Source organism: Netta rufina, assembly GCF_964035555.1.
Source record: "Netta rufina genome assembly, chromosome: 12".
NCBI lineage: Eukaryota > Metazoa > Chordata > Aves > Anseriformes > Anatidae > Netta > Netta rufina.
Genome location: NC_140135.1, coordinates 16,207,502 through 16,226,659, shown reverse-complemented (window position 1 = coordinate 16,226,659; position 19,158 = coordinate 16,207,502). Strand labels below are relative to the sequence as shown.

Genomic DNA, 19,158 nt, shown 5'->3' with positions numbered 1-19,158 from the left:
GCCTTAATAAGCTGTTTTTAAACTTTAGCATTTGAGAGCCTTGAATGTACATTTAAACTCCTACATTTTGTGCAAGTCAGAAGTATCTTCCAGTAATGTAAGTCTTTTGCATAAAGTAATTATCTTCCCACTCTTTGGTGGAGTAATTTGTATTAGCCTGAAGTCTGAGAGAAATAAATAAAACGTTCACCTCCTACCTGCTGAGCCTAGTCTATATTTTAGCTTTGGATTATAACACAGATGTGAGCAGGAAAATAAGTATTCATCAACAGTTTCGTAACATTGCAGCTTTGACCACTTTTTCTTGTGGTGTGCTGTGATCAACTTTTATTAACAGTCTGAAATGCAAAGGAAGTTCACAACTTAAATATGTAAAAAATAAACCTTGTACTTGTTTTTATCATACTGCACCGTAAAATCCAGCAATTTAAAAGCAGCAACTTTGCTTCAGTTTGCTTCAGTGGGAAGGGGGGAATCAAATAGAAAACCAAGAGGAAGATTTGGCAGAAATAGAATTCAGCTTTTACGAAGTATTGCACCTCTTTGTTTCACTGCATTTTTTTTCCTCTTTCTTTTCTTTACCTTGCCTTAAGGTCATCCATGGTATTCTTTTACATGAGTAGCAGTGTAGTACGTGGCTAGTAAAGATTCAGTGCATCATAAAAATAAGAGTCAACACAAATATATATGCAGTACTACAATATTTGGGGTATTCAGTTTCATCAGATTTTCTGTGTGCTTTGATTAAATCCCCAAAAAAGTGGCCTGTTTCTACTTCAGGATGTTCTTAAAGGAATTTTAGCAGTGAAGCTACAGTCATTCAACAGCATCTGTCTGCATGCTGAAAATGTCATCAATAATGCACAAGATCATGTCTTGAAGAGCAGTAGGATTGGCATAAATTTTACTTAATGGAGCATCATATAAAAACTAGGCAGGGATACCTGAAGCGCTGACAGCATCCATTACATAAAGACGTATGTCTGTTGCTTGGAAGTGTTATGTAAGCTTTTTTTTTTTTTCCTTAACATTCTGATTTCAATTGCACTGGGATTAATAATATCTTTTTCCTATTTTCAGAGGGTGATGAGACAGGAGTGATGGATAGTCTGCTTGAGGCCTTGCAGTCAGGAGCAGCATTCAGAGATCGCAGGAAACGAACACCAAGGGGACACGGTAAGATGATTTCTTAAAACTTTTAATTATGAACTGAGTGGAGAAAAGTTATTTTGCCAAGACTTAAAAACAATTTTCTCTGGAAACCACTGAGCTACTGTGAAAATTCAGTAGGAATTCATTCTTTTTGGTCATAGATTTTTAAATATAGTTTTATATTCAGGTAACTGGAGGCTCTGAAATATAACAAGGGTTCTTCTGTTTCAAGTGTAATTTAAAAACATGACTGCACAAAGCAAGTCTGTCTTAATCATTAAAACCATAAGTATAATCAGTTTATTGTAGGCAGTGATGAAAAATGTTAACTTCTTACACCAGGAAGAGTTTGGTATAAGAATATAGCTGGTCATCATTTTTAAGCACAAGTCTTAAATATGTTCTTGTTTGGTTGGAAGATGTACTCTGTGTAGCTGTGAAAGTCGATTTACAATAAAAATGATCTACTTTTTGAAGAAGACAATAGTATTCTACAGGTGTAGTCTGAACAACTAGTGCTTCCTGCAAGTTAGGTCGTGAGGAAATTTGAGAAAGAGCTAAGCAGTTGCAGTGTTTTCTCTTTTCCATTCTCCTCCCCTTACAAGTATGCCTGTTGCATACAGTTTGTAAATAGCATTTACTATATATTTACCTTTTATTAAAGCTCACGGAATGCTCTATTTTCCAATTTTTTATTTAAAATATATTTTACATTTTAAAAAAGAAACACACCAAAAAAAAAAAAAAGTACTAAAGCAGGCTTTAACCTAAAACCTACTTAGGCTAGATTCTCCAGGTTTTTACATGGGTGACGCCCTTAAGCATGAAGGGAATGAAGAGGGTCTGAAAACACCTCACAATTAATAAGTATATGAACATAAGGCCAAAAAAATAAGGAATTGCATACGTTTGAATAATTTTCATATTGTTTTCTCCTGTGTTATTGTGGTTATTACCTTTCACTGGAGAAATTATTTAAAACTGATTAGTTTCTTTCAAATTGATCCTTAGATCTTGGTACTTAAGAGATTCTTGACACATTGACACAGTGAGGTTATGTAATACTTGGAAAAAAAGGTGTGAGGTTTCCAAAAAATATATATATTTTTTCAGTAAAGTACTTATGAATCCTTGGTAAATTAGAGAAGTGTGTTGTGAACTTTAGACTTTGTGTGTGTGTTTTATATTGCTTTGTATAATTCTGAATTGTTGGTTGCCATTTTAATTTGTTTTTTCTAAAACAAGACCTTTATCTGAATAAACAGAAAGTGATACGAATTCTAAACATGTCCTTCAAAAAGGTGCAATTTAATTGTTAACTCATTACATCTGAGTTTCTGTAATTCACCTAAAGCATTTAAGAACTTACACAATGTAATGTGCTAGGTAATGCACACAAGTGTCTTTGTGTTAAGTAATAACTTACACAAGGTAATGCTAAATAATATGCCACTTGCTTTTATTGGTGTAAGTGCTTCTAAATCCATTTCAGTGTAGTATGTCAAGTATGCTTTGTTAGCTTTTCTGGAAAAGCATTACATAAAATTTTACACTGAACGTATCAGAACACTCTTTCAAGCTTTTTAACACATCTTTTTTTTTTTTTTTAAATTAACACTGGCATTACTGCAGTCATCAAATTCTTCTGAGATCCAGAAATATAAGGCTCTACATATATGAAATTTCAAGCATAGCAGAATGCCTGTTTGCTTTTGCACTAAAAATGCATTGCTTGTTAATGATTATGGAAATACTGAAGATTATGCTGCAGCCCCATGACATCTGTAAGTTGCATCATATAACATCTGAGTTTATGTAAGTGAGATGCAGGGCTGTGCCCAATGCTTCAGATGTTGAAATTGTTTCTTTCTTTAAAGTTGTTTTTGCCTTTCATCATAGGTACCTGAAACAGCTATAGAGTATATCTTATGGAGTATTTTTTTCTGAGAGCTGACTTGACACAGTTTTTTCTGAAGCTCTTAGAAGCTTTGTTTAGGATTCCAAAACCCTTTGGATGTCTTACATGTTGGAATAGACCTTTAGAACTAAAAGTTTTTATGAGAACCAGAAGAAATGTTCATAGTGACTAGCCTCTCAAAAAAAAAAAAAAGTCATCCAGAATGAGAATGCCAAGGTCATGTGGTTAGAATTTTGTATAACTTCGTAGGAGTTATGTATAAGTTACTCACATTTAGGAATATTGATTTATTTTTAATTCACACTCTTCCATTTTAATAGGTATGTCTTGCTAGATGTTAAGGCTTAAATTTCTTGAGATTGGTGGCTGAATTTTGGCCACATCTCTGTGTGGTACCTGAAATTAGAGAAACCATTTTTACACACTTAAAAAGGATGTTTGTGTACTCATTTACCAACTACTTGAGTACTAATGAATAGTATGCAAAGCTAGCAGTCCACACTAGAGAAAGAGGCCAGAAGGACTTCCTGGAAGTGTTGGGAACGGTCAGCCAAGAGAAAGGGGTGGGGATTAATCTCAAGATATGAGATTAAATGAGGATAGTGGTGGGTATTACTCTGTGTTCACTGTATCTATCTGAAAATCGAAAAGCTCTTTACGGCAGTGGACACTACTCTCCTTCCTTCATTTAATAGACAAGTAAATGAATGATGCATTTCTGAAGTCTTTCTAAACTAGCATACACCAGCATTGGTGCTGCAGTCTTTCTCTGGCAGCCTCTTTTTCTCTCTTTTTCTTTTTCTTTTTTTTTTTTTTTTTTAAGCTTGTAATCAAAGGTATACCTGACTTTCATTTTGTGATTAGCCTAAGCAAAAGGACTTCATGGCAGGCAGTAATACCATTGATTTCAGAACTCCAACTAACGTAGTTAGTAAAGAACTTCTGTATCAGGTGTGGTAACATACTTTGAAATCATACTGGTATTCAAAGTTTTGCACATGAAAATTGTCACTAAAATAAAGTGCCTACCTGTTTGGAATTCTAGAATTTTGTGATTCTTTCAATTTCAGTTGATCAAGAAGTAATGGTAACACTGGAATATTTTGACTCTCTAAAGGGTCTGTTTTTTATGCAACAATCCATGCATAATTCCAGAGCCGTTTGCAGGCATAAACAGCCTGAACATCAAGCTAGTCTGAAGCCAAACAACTACCAGCCAGTTTTTTAAATGGTCTTTAGGTTTGTCTAACAAAGTGCTGATCCCAGCCCAGCAAAGATCTTGAGTGGCTCTGAACTACTGCACCAGTGCATAAACTATGCTGGCTTCTAAGTCACCTGCAGTGTAGTAAAGCCAAGTCCATTTGTCTTCAGAAGACTTAATATGTATTTTCAGTAGTGGAGGTACTAAGAAGATTTATTTGTGCATCAATAAAATAACTTTAAAAAGTGTTAGGTAGTATCATTTTTTACTGATGTTTTAGGAATACTGAAATGATATTGGTATGTGAGATACACTGGGGCTTGACATGGAATGATGTTTTATGAGTATAGTGGAATTAGAAAAATGTTTCTGCATTATTCCTAGTTCAATGCATTTTTGCATGCAGAAATACCTGGAAAGAAAATTAGAAACATTCAAACGAGAAAGAACTGTGTATTTCTCATGTGTCTAGGGAAACACATAAACTATTGGCATGTGTTTGGGGAAAGTACAGCATTGCTTTGAATTTGAAAAATGGTCATATGTAACATGTAACATTTCTTAAGCGTGACACAAATTTTTGTCAACACAGTGTTTAAAGGGGAAAAAGAAGCATATAAGAAATCTAGTAAGAAGTCTAGTTACTATGTCTTAGAGGTATAATATTTTTTTAAAAATCTGTGCTATTTCTTTCTATGCTAAAACTACTATTATTAGATGAGTGCTACCAAAAACCATACCCTGATATTTGAAGCTTATTATATATGAAGGATTCTTTTTTTCTTTTTTTTTTTTAGTATATATTTTGTAATATTGACTAGGTCAGAATTTTATAATGTTCATGGTTTTAAGAATTGTGGAGAAGATAATTTTAGGAGGATATTTTGCCTAATAGCATATTATTTCTGGTTCTGTCCCATGATTTTTTTTTTTTAATCTTTCTCCAAACTGTCTTTGGCCATTCATTCGTATTATGTTGGGCTTAAATGAATACAGGTCTGACTGCATGGCAGTAGACTTTCTCAGACTACATTTTGTAGTTTGTGCTCCAGGAAAGTTTGAATTTCAAGGAGTATGCCTTGTCCTGGTCAATCAAAATCTTTAAAGCAGCTTTATGTCACTATCCCCATTACAGGTCTGAAACATTGGCACAGGTGCTTCCGTTAATGGTTGCACATTATGGCCTCAGTGTAATGTAGCTGAACTGCTAAGTTTGTAATATACATAGCTCAGGAATTGCTCTCACATCCTAAAAACCATCAGTGCTAATTAATCACTGAATGTATTACTAGATCATTTCAGATTAAATACTCTAATATTTTAAAGGCTGCTACAAGTAGGGTGAAGTTACTTTTAATGATGAATAAAAGCAGGTCTGAACTTGACAATATAGGTTAATAATAATTGTAGTGGTGATATGTTTTGAGGAACTCTTAATTCCAAAACCTGGAATTATTGATCTATATCCTGTATAAACTAGACACCAATATTCAAAGAGTTGGTTTTGTTTAGTCCATTTCAAAACATACTGCAGGAGTTATGATTAGATATGATTGGTTTCATTAGTTTAAGTAGAAGATCACTGCATTATATATATATTCCTGATTTCTTTTTTGGAGGCCAGTGTAGGCTGTAAGATTCCGTGAGCATGTTATAACTAGTATGTGAATTAGTTTATCCTCTTTTACCCTTTCATGGAAGTATATAACATCATAATATTGCTATTTAAAAGCCATGTGCATACAGTACAGTGCGTTCCACATGGATGTCTAAAAATAAACAAGATAGTGGTGCTATTCAGATCAGAGCTCTGTTCTTTTTGCTTTTCATTTTTTGTGTTATTTCTGTATTTTTGTACATTTTCTGTTAACGCGTTAGGTGTTTCTTCTGTTGTTGAAGATTATTTTGTTTAATATGTCAGGTATATAGAACTGTACAACAATTTCTGTGTGCCTGTAACTTCACGAGCATATTATTGGAATGTAATGACAGTCTTTCTGCGTTTTTTCCCCATGAAATCAAATTACGAAGAACAACAGACACGTCGCACTGAATTAGGGAAATGTCCAATTATTGTGCAGATTTTTTTTGCATTTCAAAGTGAACAGACTTCCAAAATAACATAAAATCGATGAAAATTAAAATCCTCAATGTTTCCTCAGGAGTTGATCTTCCTCAAGTTTTAACAGTGTGTTTTGTTTTTATTTTTTTGACACCTTTGAACTCCAGTGATATCATTCATGAGAACGTAACGGTAATTTATGAGAATGCCCAAAGTAAAACTTGACTCCACTACTTATCAGGGGATGTGTGAAGACCTTTGGGCTGAAAGGCTCATTAGGTCAGTCTATAGAAGCTGTCAGCCAGACTAAGCAGACCAGAGAATGCTTTTTTAAATTTTTTATTTCCTAAGCAAAAGAGGGTGGGAGAAAATCCAACGTTAGGGGTCGCAGCATTTACCTTCTATAATCTCAATACATTGCCAAATTATGTAGCTTTAATATATGTAAGCATTATGGATAAAACAGGACACAATAGAGGACGCAATTTCTTTATGGCTTTTCTTAGGGCTTACTTTGAGTTTGAATTAAGTTGATTTTAGAACAAAACCAAACTCCACTATTACTGGGGTCTGATTAAAATTTAGTACAGTATTGAATCAACTATATGGAAGTCAATTAGCTTAATCATTTTATTAATATAAAATTAATCTGTGGTGATTCACATTATTTGTGTATAGACATAGCTCACTGCAAGGTGGATGACACACAAGCATGTTTTATTTTTAGATTTTCTTTACTAGAATGAAAAAGGGAGATTTACCGAAAGTTTTCTTCTAGTAGACAACCCATCTGAAGGAAGCTAGAACTGTTGTGGAGTCCGAATATTTATTTGCAGTTGTAGTAAGATAGATTGTATTACTAAGGAATATACATTTCAGAAAAAGATGCTGTCTGTCTCTGAACAGAGTTTGACTGTATTTCTGTGTTGTATTTGAAAAATATTTGTATTGTTGAATAATTTGAAAGCTTTTTAGCACTGACGTGAGAACTTAGGGGTATATATAAGCTTGTAAAGATCTGTTTTAGCAGTTTGCTGGAACTGCACTTGTGTTAGAGTACTTACCATTAGAGGAGTAGTTGAAAGGATGAAGGATTCAAAGACAAAGCAATCTAATGGACTATAAAAACCTGTAGAGAAGTTCTTCTTTCATTGTATAGAGGTACTCAAACAGTCCAGGGTCTTCAGACATTTCTGTGATTTTTGACCATGGAAAGTAGAATGGACAATAAAATCATGAATAAGAACATTTTGTACTAGATTGAGTATCAATTGTCAGGTATTAAAGTACCTTTAGGAAGACCTTTGGTCTTCCAATTTACCCTGTACAGATTCAATACACTATAGTTTTCTGTTTGTCTCCTAGGACAGCATGTGTGATGTCCAGCTATTATTATTTGCTGGCATATCATAAGAACATTTCATGTTCAGAGAACTTTCTGAAATAGTCTACAGAGGCTTGTTTTTGCACTGAAGCTTCACGTAATCTGAAGTGTTTTCTAGATACAGGTTATTACTACAGGCCTGTCAGTTTGACCTCAGTGCCAGGAAAGCTCATGGAGCAGATCCTCCTGAGAGTCATCATGCAGCAATTGCAGGGGAAGCAGGCGATCAGGCCCAGTCAGCATGGCTTTATGAAAGGCAGGTCATGCCTGACGAACCTGATCTCCTTCTATGACAGAGTGACGCGCTGGGTAGATGAGGGAAAGGCTGTGGATGTGGTCTACCTTGACTTCAGCAAGGCTTTTGACACCGTCTCCCACAGCATTCTCCTCAAGAAACTGTCTGCTCTTGGCTTGGACTGGCGCACGCTTCGCTGGGTTAGAAACTGGCTGGATAGCCGGGCCCAAAGAGTCGTGGTGAATGGAGCCAAGTCCAGTTGGAGGCCAGTCACTAGTGGCGTCCCCCAGGGCTCGGTGCTGGGGCCGGTCCTCTTTAATATCTTCATTGATGATCTGGACGAGGGCATTGAGTGCACCCTCAGTAAGTTCGCAGATGACACCAAGTTAGGTGCGTGTGTCGATCTGCTCGAGGGTAGGAAAGCCCTGCAGGAGGATCTGGATAGGCTGCACCGATGGGCTGAGGTCAACTGCATGAAGTTCAACAAGGCCAAGTGCCGGGTCCTGCACCTGGGGCGCAATAACCCCAAGCAGAGCTACAGACTGGGAGAGGAATGGTTGGAGAGCTGCCAGGCAGAGAAGGACCTGGGAGTGATGGTGGATAGTCGGCTGAATATGAGCCAGCAGTGTGCTCAGGTGGCCAAGAAGGCCAACGGCATCCTGGCTTGTATCAGGAACAGCGTGACCAGCAGGGCGAGGGAGGTGATCGTCCCCCTGTACTCAGCTCTGGTGAGGCCGCACCTCGAGTACTGTGTTCAGTTTTGGGCCCCTCGCTACAAGAAGGACATCGAGGTGCTTGAGCGGGTGCAGAGAAGGGCGACGAAGCTGGTGAGGGGCCTGGAGAACAAGTCCTACGAGGAGCGGCTGAGGGAGCTGGGCTTGTTCAGCCTGGAGAAGAGGAGGCTCAGGGGTGACCTTATCGCTCTCTATAGGTACCTCAAGGGAGGCTGTAGCGAGGTGGGGGTTGGCCTGTTCTCCCACGTGCCTGGTGACAGGACGAGGGGGAATGGGCTTAAGTTGAGCCAGGGGAGTTTTAGGTTAGATGTTAGGAAGAATTTCTTCACTGAAAGGGTTGTTAGACATTGGAACAGGCTGCCCAGGGAAGTGGTGGAGTCACCATCCCTGGAAGTCTTCAAAAGACGTTTAGATGTAGAGCTTAGGGATATGGTTTAGTGGAGGGCTGTTAGCGTTAGGTTGGAGGTTGGACTCGATGACCTTGAGGTCTCTTCCAACCTAGAAATTCTGTGATTCTGTGATTAGATGCTACCCTTTGTAGGTTTGGTTCTTCTGAATTTTGGCACATAATGCTCTGTAATTTCCTGTGATTGTGTCATACTTGTTTTGTCTAATGATACCTGCAGTATTATTTCCTTTCTGTTTGAATATTCAAACAAGATTTCATAAATCAGTTTTGGGCAGGGAAGATGACTAACTGCATAAAGCACCTTATGATCCATACTAAGTGAACGCTCATGTTCTGTTTGAAACCTCCTAAGTCATTGCCCTTATTATGCTGTTTTAGAAGCAATTCTCGCCTTCCTTGTAGTCTGATGCTTGATTTTAGAATGCATTCTGCACTTCAGATGTCAGAAATAACATCTTCAGTACTATATTCAATTCTTTTGTGTGGTTAACATACCTGACCTGGAAAAAACTGTTGATATTTTCAAGAAAGCAAAGTTTTAAACTGTCAAAACTCTCTGCAACTGCAGATCATTTTTAATTTTTTTACTTTCTTTGTTGCCTTCAGCTCCTTGAGGTGTCATCTGGCCCATGTAGTTAGCCAACTCAAGAAGATAATCACAACATGAAAAGAGTAGTCTGGAAGTTTGATGTGTCTTGGAATTTTCCATGTTTCCAAACATCTCCTATGCCCTGCGGTTTCTTTAGAGTCTGTGTTGAAGAACAGAAAGACTAATGTAAGCTCTAATATTCATGTCTTCTGTTTCAAAGATGCTCATGTAGCCTGGAAGGACTTTAACATCACTGCATAAAGTATGAAACTTTAACCTGAGTTTGTCAGTTTTGTGCTCTTTGATGTATACTGGAAAAATTATCCTCATGCTGCCAGAATATTAATACATTTCAGAAAAGAAAATGCAGCAAGAGGATTCTTACACCAACACTAAAGCATCAGTTGAAGAAAGTTCAAACCTGTAAATGTATCTGTGGATTTTAACTGTACACTTTTTAATTGACTTATTAAAATAGGGTTACTGTGACTTCCGACTACTAAGGACTTTTAAGAATTTATTTGCAAATGACCTATTAAGGGAAATTGGTAGGATACCTTTGGAAAATATTGTTGGAACAGTTTGTATTCTCTAGGCAAAAAAAAAAAAAAAAGTCAACAAAATTGTATGGCTTTGGACTGCCAGAATTTGAATATGACACAACTTATTTGAATTTAAGAGTTTTTTCTTGAAATTTGATTTTTCAAGGATTAAGGAGGAATATTGTAGAATAAATAACAATATTGGAATTAGAAACAACACTTGGATTTCTTAAAAAGGCAACTAAAGAACATTTTTAGACAAGTCTTTTAAATTTAGACTACAATACATTGCCACATTCTTGCATGTAACTTTATTGGTGTTTTAAGGAGTGTCATAAATCTGGATACATTTTGGATAAAAGGTTGTGTTCACCTTTAAAATTTTGTTTTATGCTTGAGTATTTTTTAATTCTATTTATAAAATACAAAGATGTATTTCTGCCTAAAACGTCAGACATCTGCTTGTAACTTAATAGTTAAATCTCAATAAAATCAATCTGAAATCAAGGAAGGAATTAAAAAAAAAATACAGCTCCAGCAACTAACAGGTGACATTTAATACATAAACAAGTAACACTGTTCAAATTTAGTCACTATTGTATCTGGTTTTGCAATCAAGTAGAGGAGTTCAGGATTTCAGCTGCATCTAAACATTCATACAAATTTAAAACAATTAACAGTTTATGATCTACAAGCAATCTGAACTGACATTCTGTTGCATTTTTTTAGCTATTTTTTTTTCCTCCAAATCAAATTAACAGCTGGTGTTCTGTAAAGATTGTATCAGAAATTGAAATACTGAGAGCACTCTGATATATTTTTCTAAAAATGAGCTCACAGATTTGGTAATTGTATTGATGTAGGTTTTGAAGTGATGTGATCTTGAATGATAATAAACAGTAGAACTACATACTTGAAAGACAAGTAATTGTTGTCAAGCAAAACATCATTATTTGTTGAAGATAAACGTGTGCATGTAAATTATGATACTTTGTATTGGAGTGACCCTTATGCTCTTAACTACGCTTCACTTAAGTGTTGTTCGTGGTATTAGAAGAGAGAAAGCTGTACTTATCTTGAAAAGATTGTATTTTTCTCTGAAATGCAGAGGAGAGGAGACTGCATATTCTTTCTCTTTTCTGTACTCTTAAAAAGAAACAAATACTGTTCTATTAATCTGTGAAGAACAGATGTGAAACTCTTTAAATCGGATGGATGTTCTTCCATCACTTTTTTTTTTCCCATCAAGTGCAATCTTGGAGCTTTGTCTGGGTAGCCAGAAAACAGCTCCACCTCTACTGTATTGTATTTTCTGTTCTTATTTGACTGCCTGTTTCACAAGTCAGTAAGAAGGAAAGAAGAGTTAGAGAAGTCCAAGGCAGTTTTAACAGCTACTCTTCTATGGTTACAAAGCACAGAATATTTCTGTTTCTTTTGTAGCATTTCTTGCATTTGTTGTGTCTACCTTATTCCAACAAGAATATTTTCATGACATCTTGAACTGAAGGTTTAATTTAGTTCTGTTTTTAAAAATTGTTTTATTTCTTTTTCTAAAGTTTTCTGCATTTCTGATTTTTCATTTTACCAGATTTCCCTTGTAGACTTGAATATCCTTATGATGATCTTTTCTTTGAGTGGAATTCCTGTTCCCAAATATTTTTTTCAATGATATAGTGCTTGATATAAAATCAAAAAAAAAAAAAAAAAAAAAAAAGGCAGGAAAATAAGATGTATATTAGGATTTTGATTTCTGCTTTCCAGCCTAGTGGAAACTTTGTGTGTGTGTGTCTGTACCTTGTTATTGTTACCTTTTTTTTGAATATAGTGTTTTATAGATTTGATCTTGAACAATTAGGATTAAAAGGCTGCATTTGTGTTTTTGTTTTTGTTTACTTCAATTTTTTAAAAAGAAATCTCCAATATAATAGCTTGTTTACCATTGATATTTGAAGTTATTTAAAGATATTTGAAGTAGGCTCTTGGTTTAGCCTTTTGAAAATTATTTGATACAAATTCACTGTACTGATAGGCTAATCAGTTAAAGTTCACTGAGTTTAGCTAAACAGCGTGTGTTTGATTTAGAGAAGTCTGTGGTATGTCAACCTTTTCAGACATAATCCTACTTTCAACATTATCTGACAGGTAGTCAGCCCATCAGGCCTGAGGATGTGCGGCAAAGCAGATCATTTCTTCACTCTCGACTAGTTATTTATCTTATTGAGGCATAATTCACAACTGGCATATGGAAACTAAGAATGACCAAAGAAGGGTGTTCCAAGCCTTCCTTTTCTTCTCTCATACACTATGAAAGGGTTTGTAGATGTGTCTGCAACTCAAATGTGTGTTTTGCAATTGTGTTTTCATGGCAAAATATATCCATAAAGTAAAATAAATCTTTATAATTTTATTTTATACAAAAACGTCTTCAGAAGAGGTGTTCCCACTTCTTTAGCTAAATCCATATTTTGATTCAGATTGTAATCTAAAGTTATCTGTAGCTTTATTTAAAGGAAAATGAATGATGAGTTGTTTCTAAATCTCTCTTGTTGCTACAGGCAATAAGAACAACTTAAGATCAATCATTTACTAAAGACATTCTCTGTCACTTGGTAGATGCAAGTCACTGAAACCATGATATGCATTCTTCCATTCATGTGCTCATGTCAGTGAAAACAGCTTTCTTGAGAAAATAAATTTACCATTTAAGTACCCAGCAGCAACCCTTTTTTCACAAAGTTACTGAAGTACTTTGATCCAGAATAAACTTTCCCCTTAGCCACATAAAGAGAAACAGATGATTAAAAAATGATAAAGTAAGACCCACAGATCCAGCCAGACCCAGTATAATAACATACTGTTTTATACCAGAAACTTGAAAGGTATTAAAATGAATAATTTTATCCACACTTTGGAAAACTCTCCAAAATGGTAGTTTTCTCGTATCTGCAGAGTATACAAGTAAATGGTAAAGTGAACCTCACTGTTCTTTTATAACCCCAGTTTCCGTAAAGAAAATGTTAAAGTCTATTATAAACCACTATGTATATATGTACTGGAGAGACTGGTATTGCAGATAGTCATCTTCAGATGAAGTTTTCTCTTAGTTATCTATTATGTTTTCTTTGAAGTGACGTGTTTTGATATAGGAATAATAGATTCTAAAAGGATTTGATATAAGATATAAGAATAATGGATAGTCTAATTCCAAGTTCAGAACTACTCTTCAGTTTGGTTTGATGAGGGGTTGTACAGTTTCATGCTGGCATGCAGGTGTGCTGTCTTTATCACTCATTCTATGCAAAAAAGTTCAGTGTCTAATAAGTAAGATAACTGTGAAAACTGTTTTTTCATAGTAATCACTTCATAGTACTTTTAGTCCACCATCTGCTTGTCAGAATTGCAGTATTTTGGTCTTCCATGTAGTTGCGTTTCCAGATGAATGAAATAGTGCAAGACCAGTTTGCTTGCAGTCTCATGTCTTCTTTAAGTATAGCCTTTTAAAGGTCAATGTAGTGGTAATGGCATGTATGAAAAAAATTATCATAAATGGAATTGTCTGTTTTGAAATTGGATTTACATAAGAATTGTCTGGTTTACATAAGAATTGAATATCACACAGGAAAAAAATAATAATAAAAAAAAAAAGATTGCCATCTTAAGTCCTACAATAGCAAAGGCATCTAAAATCAGGGTTCAACTGTGACATCATTAAGAGTTCTGGTTTGTCAGAAGATTGTAGGAAGCTTTCCTAGTGTCCATATGATGCCCACTTGGTCCATATGTCTATGGATAGATACCACTAGGTGGTACTGTTAAACCTCCCTTTTTGAGAAGATTAAAGCAAATTTACAATCCAAGAGTGTTTCAAAAGTACCTAAGTTAAGATTTATTTTTTTTTCTGTGACTGCAGAAATAAATTATTACCTGCTTGGTTGAAATTGTTTTCACTAGAATAGGCGATATAGTCTTTCCTATATTGCCACCCAGTTTATATATACTGTCAATAAAGCAAACTTGTAGGTGAATTGACTCCAAAGTTTTCTGAATGCATCGCAGCTGCTATCTAAAAAACACTTTCATAATCAGTTCTCTATAAAAATATTATAAGCTTTCAATATAAAGTGCAGTTTTTGCATGTTTTTGAACCAGTAGTGTCAATGAAGAAATGCACAAAAATATTTTAATCAGTTTTTATATTTCATACTTTAATTCCGTTCTTAACAAAATAGTATATGAGTCTCCATTGGAGAAACCATCAAACTATGACTGATGATAAATAAGGGTAGGACCTCTTTTTTTTTTTTTCTAATTTACTGTCTACTTAAATTGTCTTGTACTTTCAGTATTACCTGTGGACGCTTCTATACAGTAAATAATCTTTTAGTACTGCAAAAGGCCATACTAATTCTAGCTGGAAAAAAAATGAAGCTTATTACTGTAAATGAAGATCTGATGTTAAATAGTGGGACAGCAGTACTAAACAATTGAACTTTGTAATTGTGAAATATCTAGGATTCTTTTTAATGGAAACTAGCATAAAGTTTGTTATAGTGGTTTGTTTTTGTTTTATTGTTTGTTTTGACAGGAACAATTGTAGTAACAGTGTAGCAGAAAAAAGAGAACTTTTATATTGATAATGAAAAATATATTGATATTTATATTGAAATATTTTTTTCTTTTCATTATTGACTTGGCAAAAGTGAAGCTTTTCATCTCAAGATCTACACAGGGTAGTTGCAGACAGCAGGGGGAAGAGTTTGGTCAAATTGCCACTATAACAAACATCTGTACAACAAAACAAAAAAAATTTACATTGCCAATGACAAATCAAAGCTGAAAGTTTGCCTTGCCTGTTGTCATTCATTGCCATTCATATTTAGAAATCAGACTGCTGTGATAATTGATTTGATGGTCCAGCTTGAGTGGAAGCACTTCTGGGCATAGCAGGCCTCAGAGATGCCAAAAAAGAAGAAAAGGTGGGAATGAAATAATGCACTACTTTCTCCTCAGAGGCATGTGGCCCAGTTTTTCAGAACAGAAAAAACATGCTTTAGAAAAAGGGAGAGAAAAACAACTTAGTAACTCAGTAATAAATACAAAAATGACCAGCAGAGAAAGCAGAGACAATGAGTCTACATATTTTACTGGCAGGTAAATAATAGGAGAATGGTGTGGAAGTAATTTGATTTTTAACGGACTCTGTCCATGGGAGTACATTTTTTTGTTGCCTTTTTTTTTTTTTTTTTCGTGCAAGGACAAAAGAAGTTTCCCCCCAAATAATAAAATAATTTAAAAAGATTTTTGAAGGTTTTTGAAGAGGGATTGATGGTTTGGAGGAAGGAAAACCAAGCAATTGCTGAATTCAAAGGGTAATATATATGTTCTTGGATTATCTGAACTCCTATTGAGTTTGTTTACTTCAAGCAGTAAGCGATAATAAAGCTTGTTTCAATTTTTGACTGGGGGGTGGTGTTCACCCATAGCCTCCTGCTGATATGTATAACGTAAGAATCTAAAGTAATAGTTGTGAAAAGAAGTAGATTTAAAAAAACAAAAACTACTGAATTCAATGTTTGACCTCTTAATCACAACTGCTAGCTCAACTGTGCACCCTGGTATCAATTGAAAGAACCAAACAAAGCCAGATTAAAGATGTGAGTTGTTGAAATAGAAAATTGTAACCAGAACTGGTTTGTCTTTTGAGGAATGCTTGAAAAGATAAGTGTGGTGTGTCAACTTTGCTGAACTCTTTGTATTCACAGTCTTAATTTTTTGATATACAGCAAAGGAGGAAATAAATTTTAACAGTAAAGACTGGAAAAAAAAAAGGGGGGGGGGGGAATCTTCATGAAGTAGATAGCAGGAGGTTGTAAATATGCTGTTCCAGTGCATACATAAATGTTGCTACTTCTAATTCTCAGGTTTTGGAAGTACCTTGACTGTCTTAGTAAGATAAGAGTTGATGTAAGCATGCAAAATATTATAGACATATAAAGGAAAATTCTGTAAATAGCAAAATAATTTATTAGGAGAGAATTTTATTTTTTTTAATCTATTATGACTTCATTTTTGTTGTTGTTGTTGTTTTGTGTGTGTGTGTGTGTGTATTAGAAGCAAAAGCTCAGAGTTTGATAAGCATCCAAGGTGGGATAACACGTATGTCAGTTTCCCTCTGAATTTTTGTCTTTGTACTAATCTGTAGAATTTCTTTAAGTATAAAAACACTGTGTTAAATTTATGGGTAGGAAACCTAGGCATCACTTGTGGCATAAAACCTGCTGCTTTTAGATCCTTTCTTGCTGCTCAAGCAGAGTTAAGAAAATGAAACAAATGCATCAGAAATTGTCGCTTCATGAGGATTTAATAAGGAACAGATTCTTGTTATTCTTTTTCTTTCTCTGCACAGGCAGAAACTATCTGAGTTTAGCACAGTATTAAATGGCCTGTATGTCCACTATTTCAAGATTTCTAGGGAAGCAGGGTAAGCAATCAACTACTTAGTGACTAGAATGCTATGCCATTTTTTCCCAAAAGATATAGTAGTCCTTTCTGAAGACTTGGAAAACACTTCAGAATTGGTATATTAGTTATTAGGGTATCAACTTGCAATACCCAACCCAGTGCCAAATTCATTATGTCTCATCCTCAGTCGTTTTTTACTTTTTGTAGACTTGTCCTCCCCTTTACATGTTTTCCTTTTTCTTTCTTGGTTGTTGCATGTTTTTCTAGCAAAGAAGAAAAGGCTCTAGCTCAAGCAAGCTTATTCCTTTATCTCTCTTCAACCTGTCTTGTGAACATCTGTAGTTGTTTTTGCTTGATTGAAGAGGGATGATGATGAAAGAATTAAGCTTTTGCGAGGCAGTGTACTCCAGCAGGATCCAAGGGTATGTAATCATGTTGGTGTCAGTACACAAATGAACCATTAAACCAATACTTGTGATCAGTCAGAAATGATAGCTGTGTCGCTTTTATATGATACATTTTAATAAATTTCTATTTCTGGAATAAAACCTCATTGTAGAAGAAATCTGGTGTACTTATTCTTTTTGTTTGTTTGCTTATTTATAATAGTATAGCTCTAATTTTAAGGGTTGCACATTTTTGAAGTCTGTTTCTAAAGCCTTACTCTACTACTATGCCCGTCGTGGAGATGCGTTACATTTGTCTGTCATCCGGATGATAGCTAGCAAAGGCTTTCATTGCTCTGTAAGAAGATGTAGGATTTCAAACATATTTCTTCTGTCTTTGTAAGAATTTTTGGAAAGATTTTTTTTCAAAACTGAATGAGAAAAGGATGCCAGTGGCAGTGGTATCTTCATATTAGAACAGTTTTTGTGTCTGATTCTGCTGCCATTGAAGTCAGTCATTAAACTAGTTTCCCTGCAGTTGTTTCAGGTTACAAGAAGCAATTACATATATGTTTGAATTTTTATGACAGGCATATAGTGTTATCATTTGTATCATATTGCTAGAAATCATATGGCCATTCTTAAGTATGGTCTGGTTTCAGTGGAGCATACATACTTCCCAGAATTTTCTTTTGACAAAAAAATTAACAGAAACTTATTACAAGGTATAAATGTGTTTTGAAGCATATTTGCGCAAATGTATTTTGCACACAAGTTCTGTTTTTAACCACTGCAATATGGTTGTTATGGGTTGTTATGGGTCAATATGGATTGACACATTCTCACAGATAGCCTAGACAAAAATTAATGGTCTGAAATAACTATATATTTCAGCAATAAAACCATTGTAGTCCACTATTTCAAGATTTCTAGGGAAGCAGGGTAAGCAATCAACTACTTAGTGACTAGAATACTATGCCATTTTTTCCCAAAAGATACAGTAGTCCTTTCTGAAGACTTGGAAAACACTTCAGAATTGATATATTAGTTAAAATCTCCCTTTTTACCCGTCATGCTGAAGAAATTTAAAGAGAATATTCCTAATTTTTTGTGGAAAGAATGATAATATTTTTCACATGATGTCTAGTTTTTGGCAGTTGTTAAAATTTGCTTTGAGACTTGATGAAGTAAATGCGTAGTATAGATTAGCTACCATTAACCTTATGATTATCTAGGGATAAAATTTATTTTTTGTTAAATATCCATATAACTCAATATTATGAATCTTCACTGGGAGTGTGTGTTTAATTCCTATAAATAATTTATTTTTCTTAAAATCTGAAAGTCTTTAGGTATATATTTTTCTGTATATACCATGCTTCAAAAGGTAGTGTGAAACTATTTGCCTGATTGTTACTTAATTTTGGTAGATTTTATCATTAATTTTTTGTAATTCTACAAGTACACACTCTGTTTTCAAACCATACAAGGAGTAAAGAAAAATGTAACTGAATTATTTGAAGCGGTCATAGAGTATTTTTTGGAGAAAGAATTGTCTGTTAGCAGTAAGCAAAATAATATTTAACATAGGAAAAAATGCTCTGTATAGAAAGTTTTAGATGGTATTCAGCTTCACTTTTAAAGACCGTATGTAATAGAATGGTAGCAAATAACTACTTCCAATTTCTATGTTCTCATGAAGATAGATATCCAATTTAGATAAATACCAACATAGACTGCAACCAGAAGTTGAATCATTTCTGTTTATTTGAAAGTATTGCTCTTCTGTTTATCTTTACAGTAGACTTCCATATCAAGTCTTAGTGGAGGTTAATGCTGATGCTGCATGGCAGGTGGGATGTGCAGTTAGCTGGAAATTATGTGGTAAGAGAGGTAGGACTGGTGAGAATTGGAGAGCTCTGTTTTAGTTAAGAGAATGGCATACAGTCAGCTAGGAGGTGATGACATGAAGCATATTCAGCTGGTGAGGAGAGTTGCCTGAATTAACCTAACTGGATCATTTGTACCTCAGTGAGTTGATGTGGATCTGAACCCATTTTCTGTTACTCCAAAATGTGAGAGTT

At 34.9% G+C, this 19,158-nt stretch overlaps 1 protein-coding gene across 1 annotated transcript in view; it reads left to right on the top strand.

Moving 5' to 3' along the window:
* The window catches only part of DIAPH2 (diaphanous related formin 2), a 184,169-nt gene that overhangs the window by 132,013 nt on the left and 32,998 nt on the right, over nucleotides 1-19,158 (top strand). Inside the window, exon 27 of the mRNA XM_084294179.1 lies at nucleotides 1,081-1,176. Coding sequence (XP_084150305.1) covers nucleotides 1,081-1,176 — 96 coding nt within the window. The remainder of the gene's footprint in view (nucleotides 1-1,080; nucleotides 1,177-19,158) is intronic.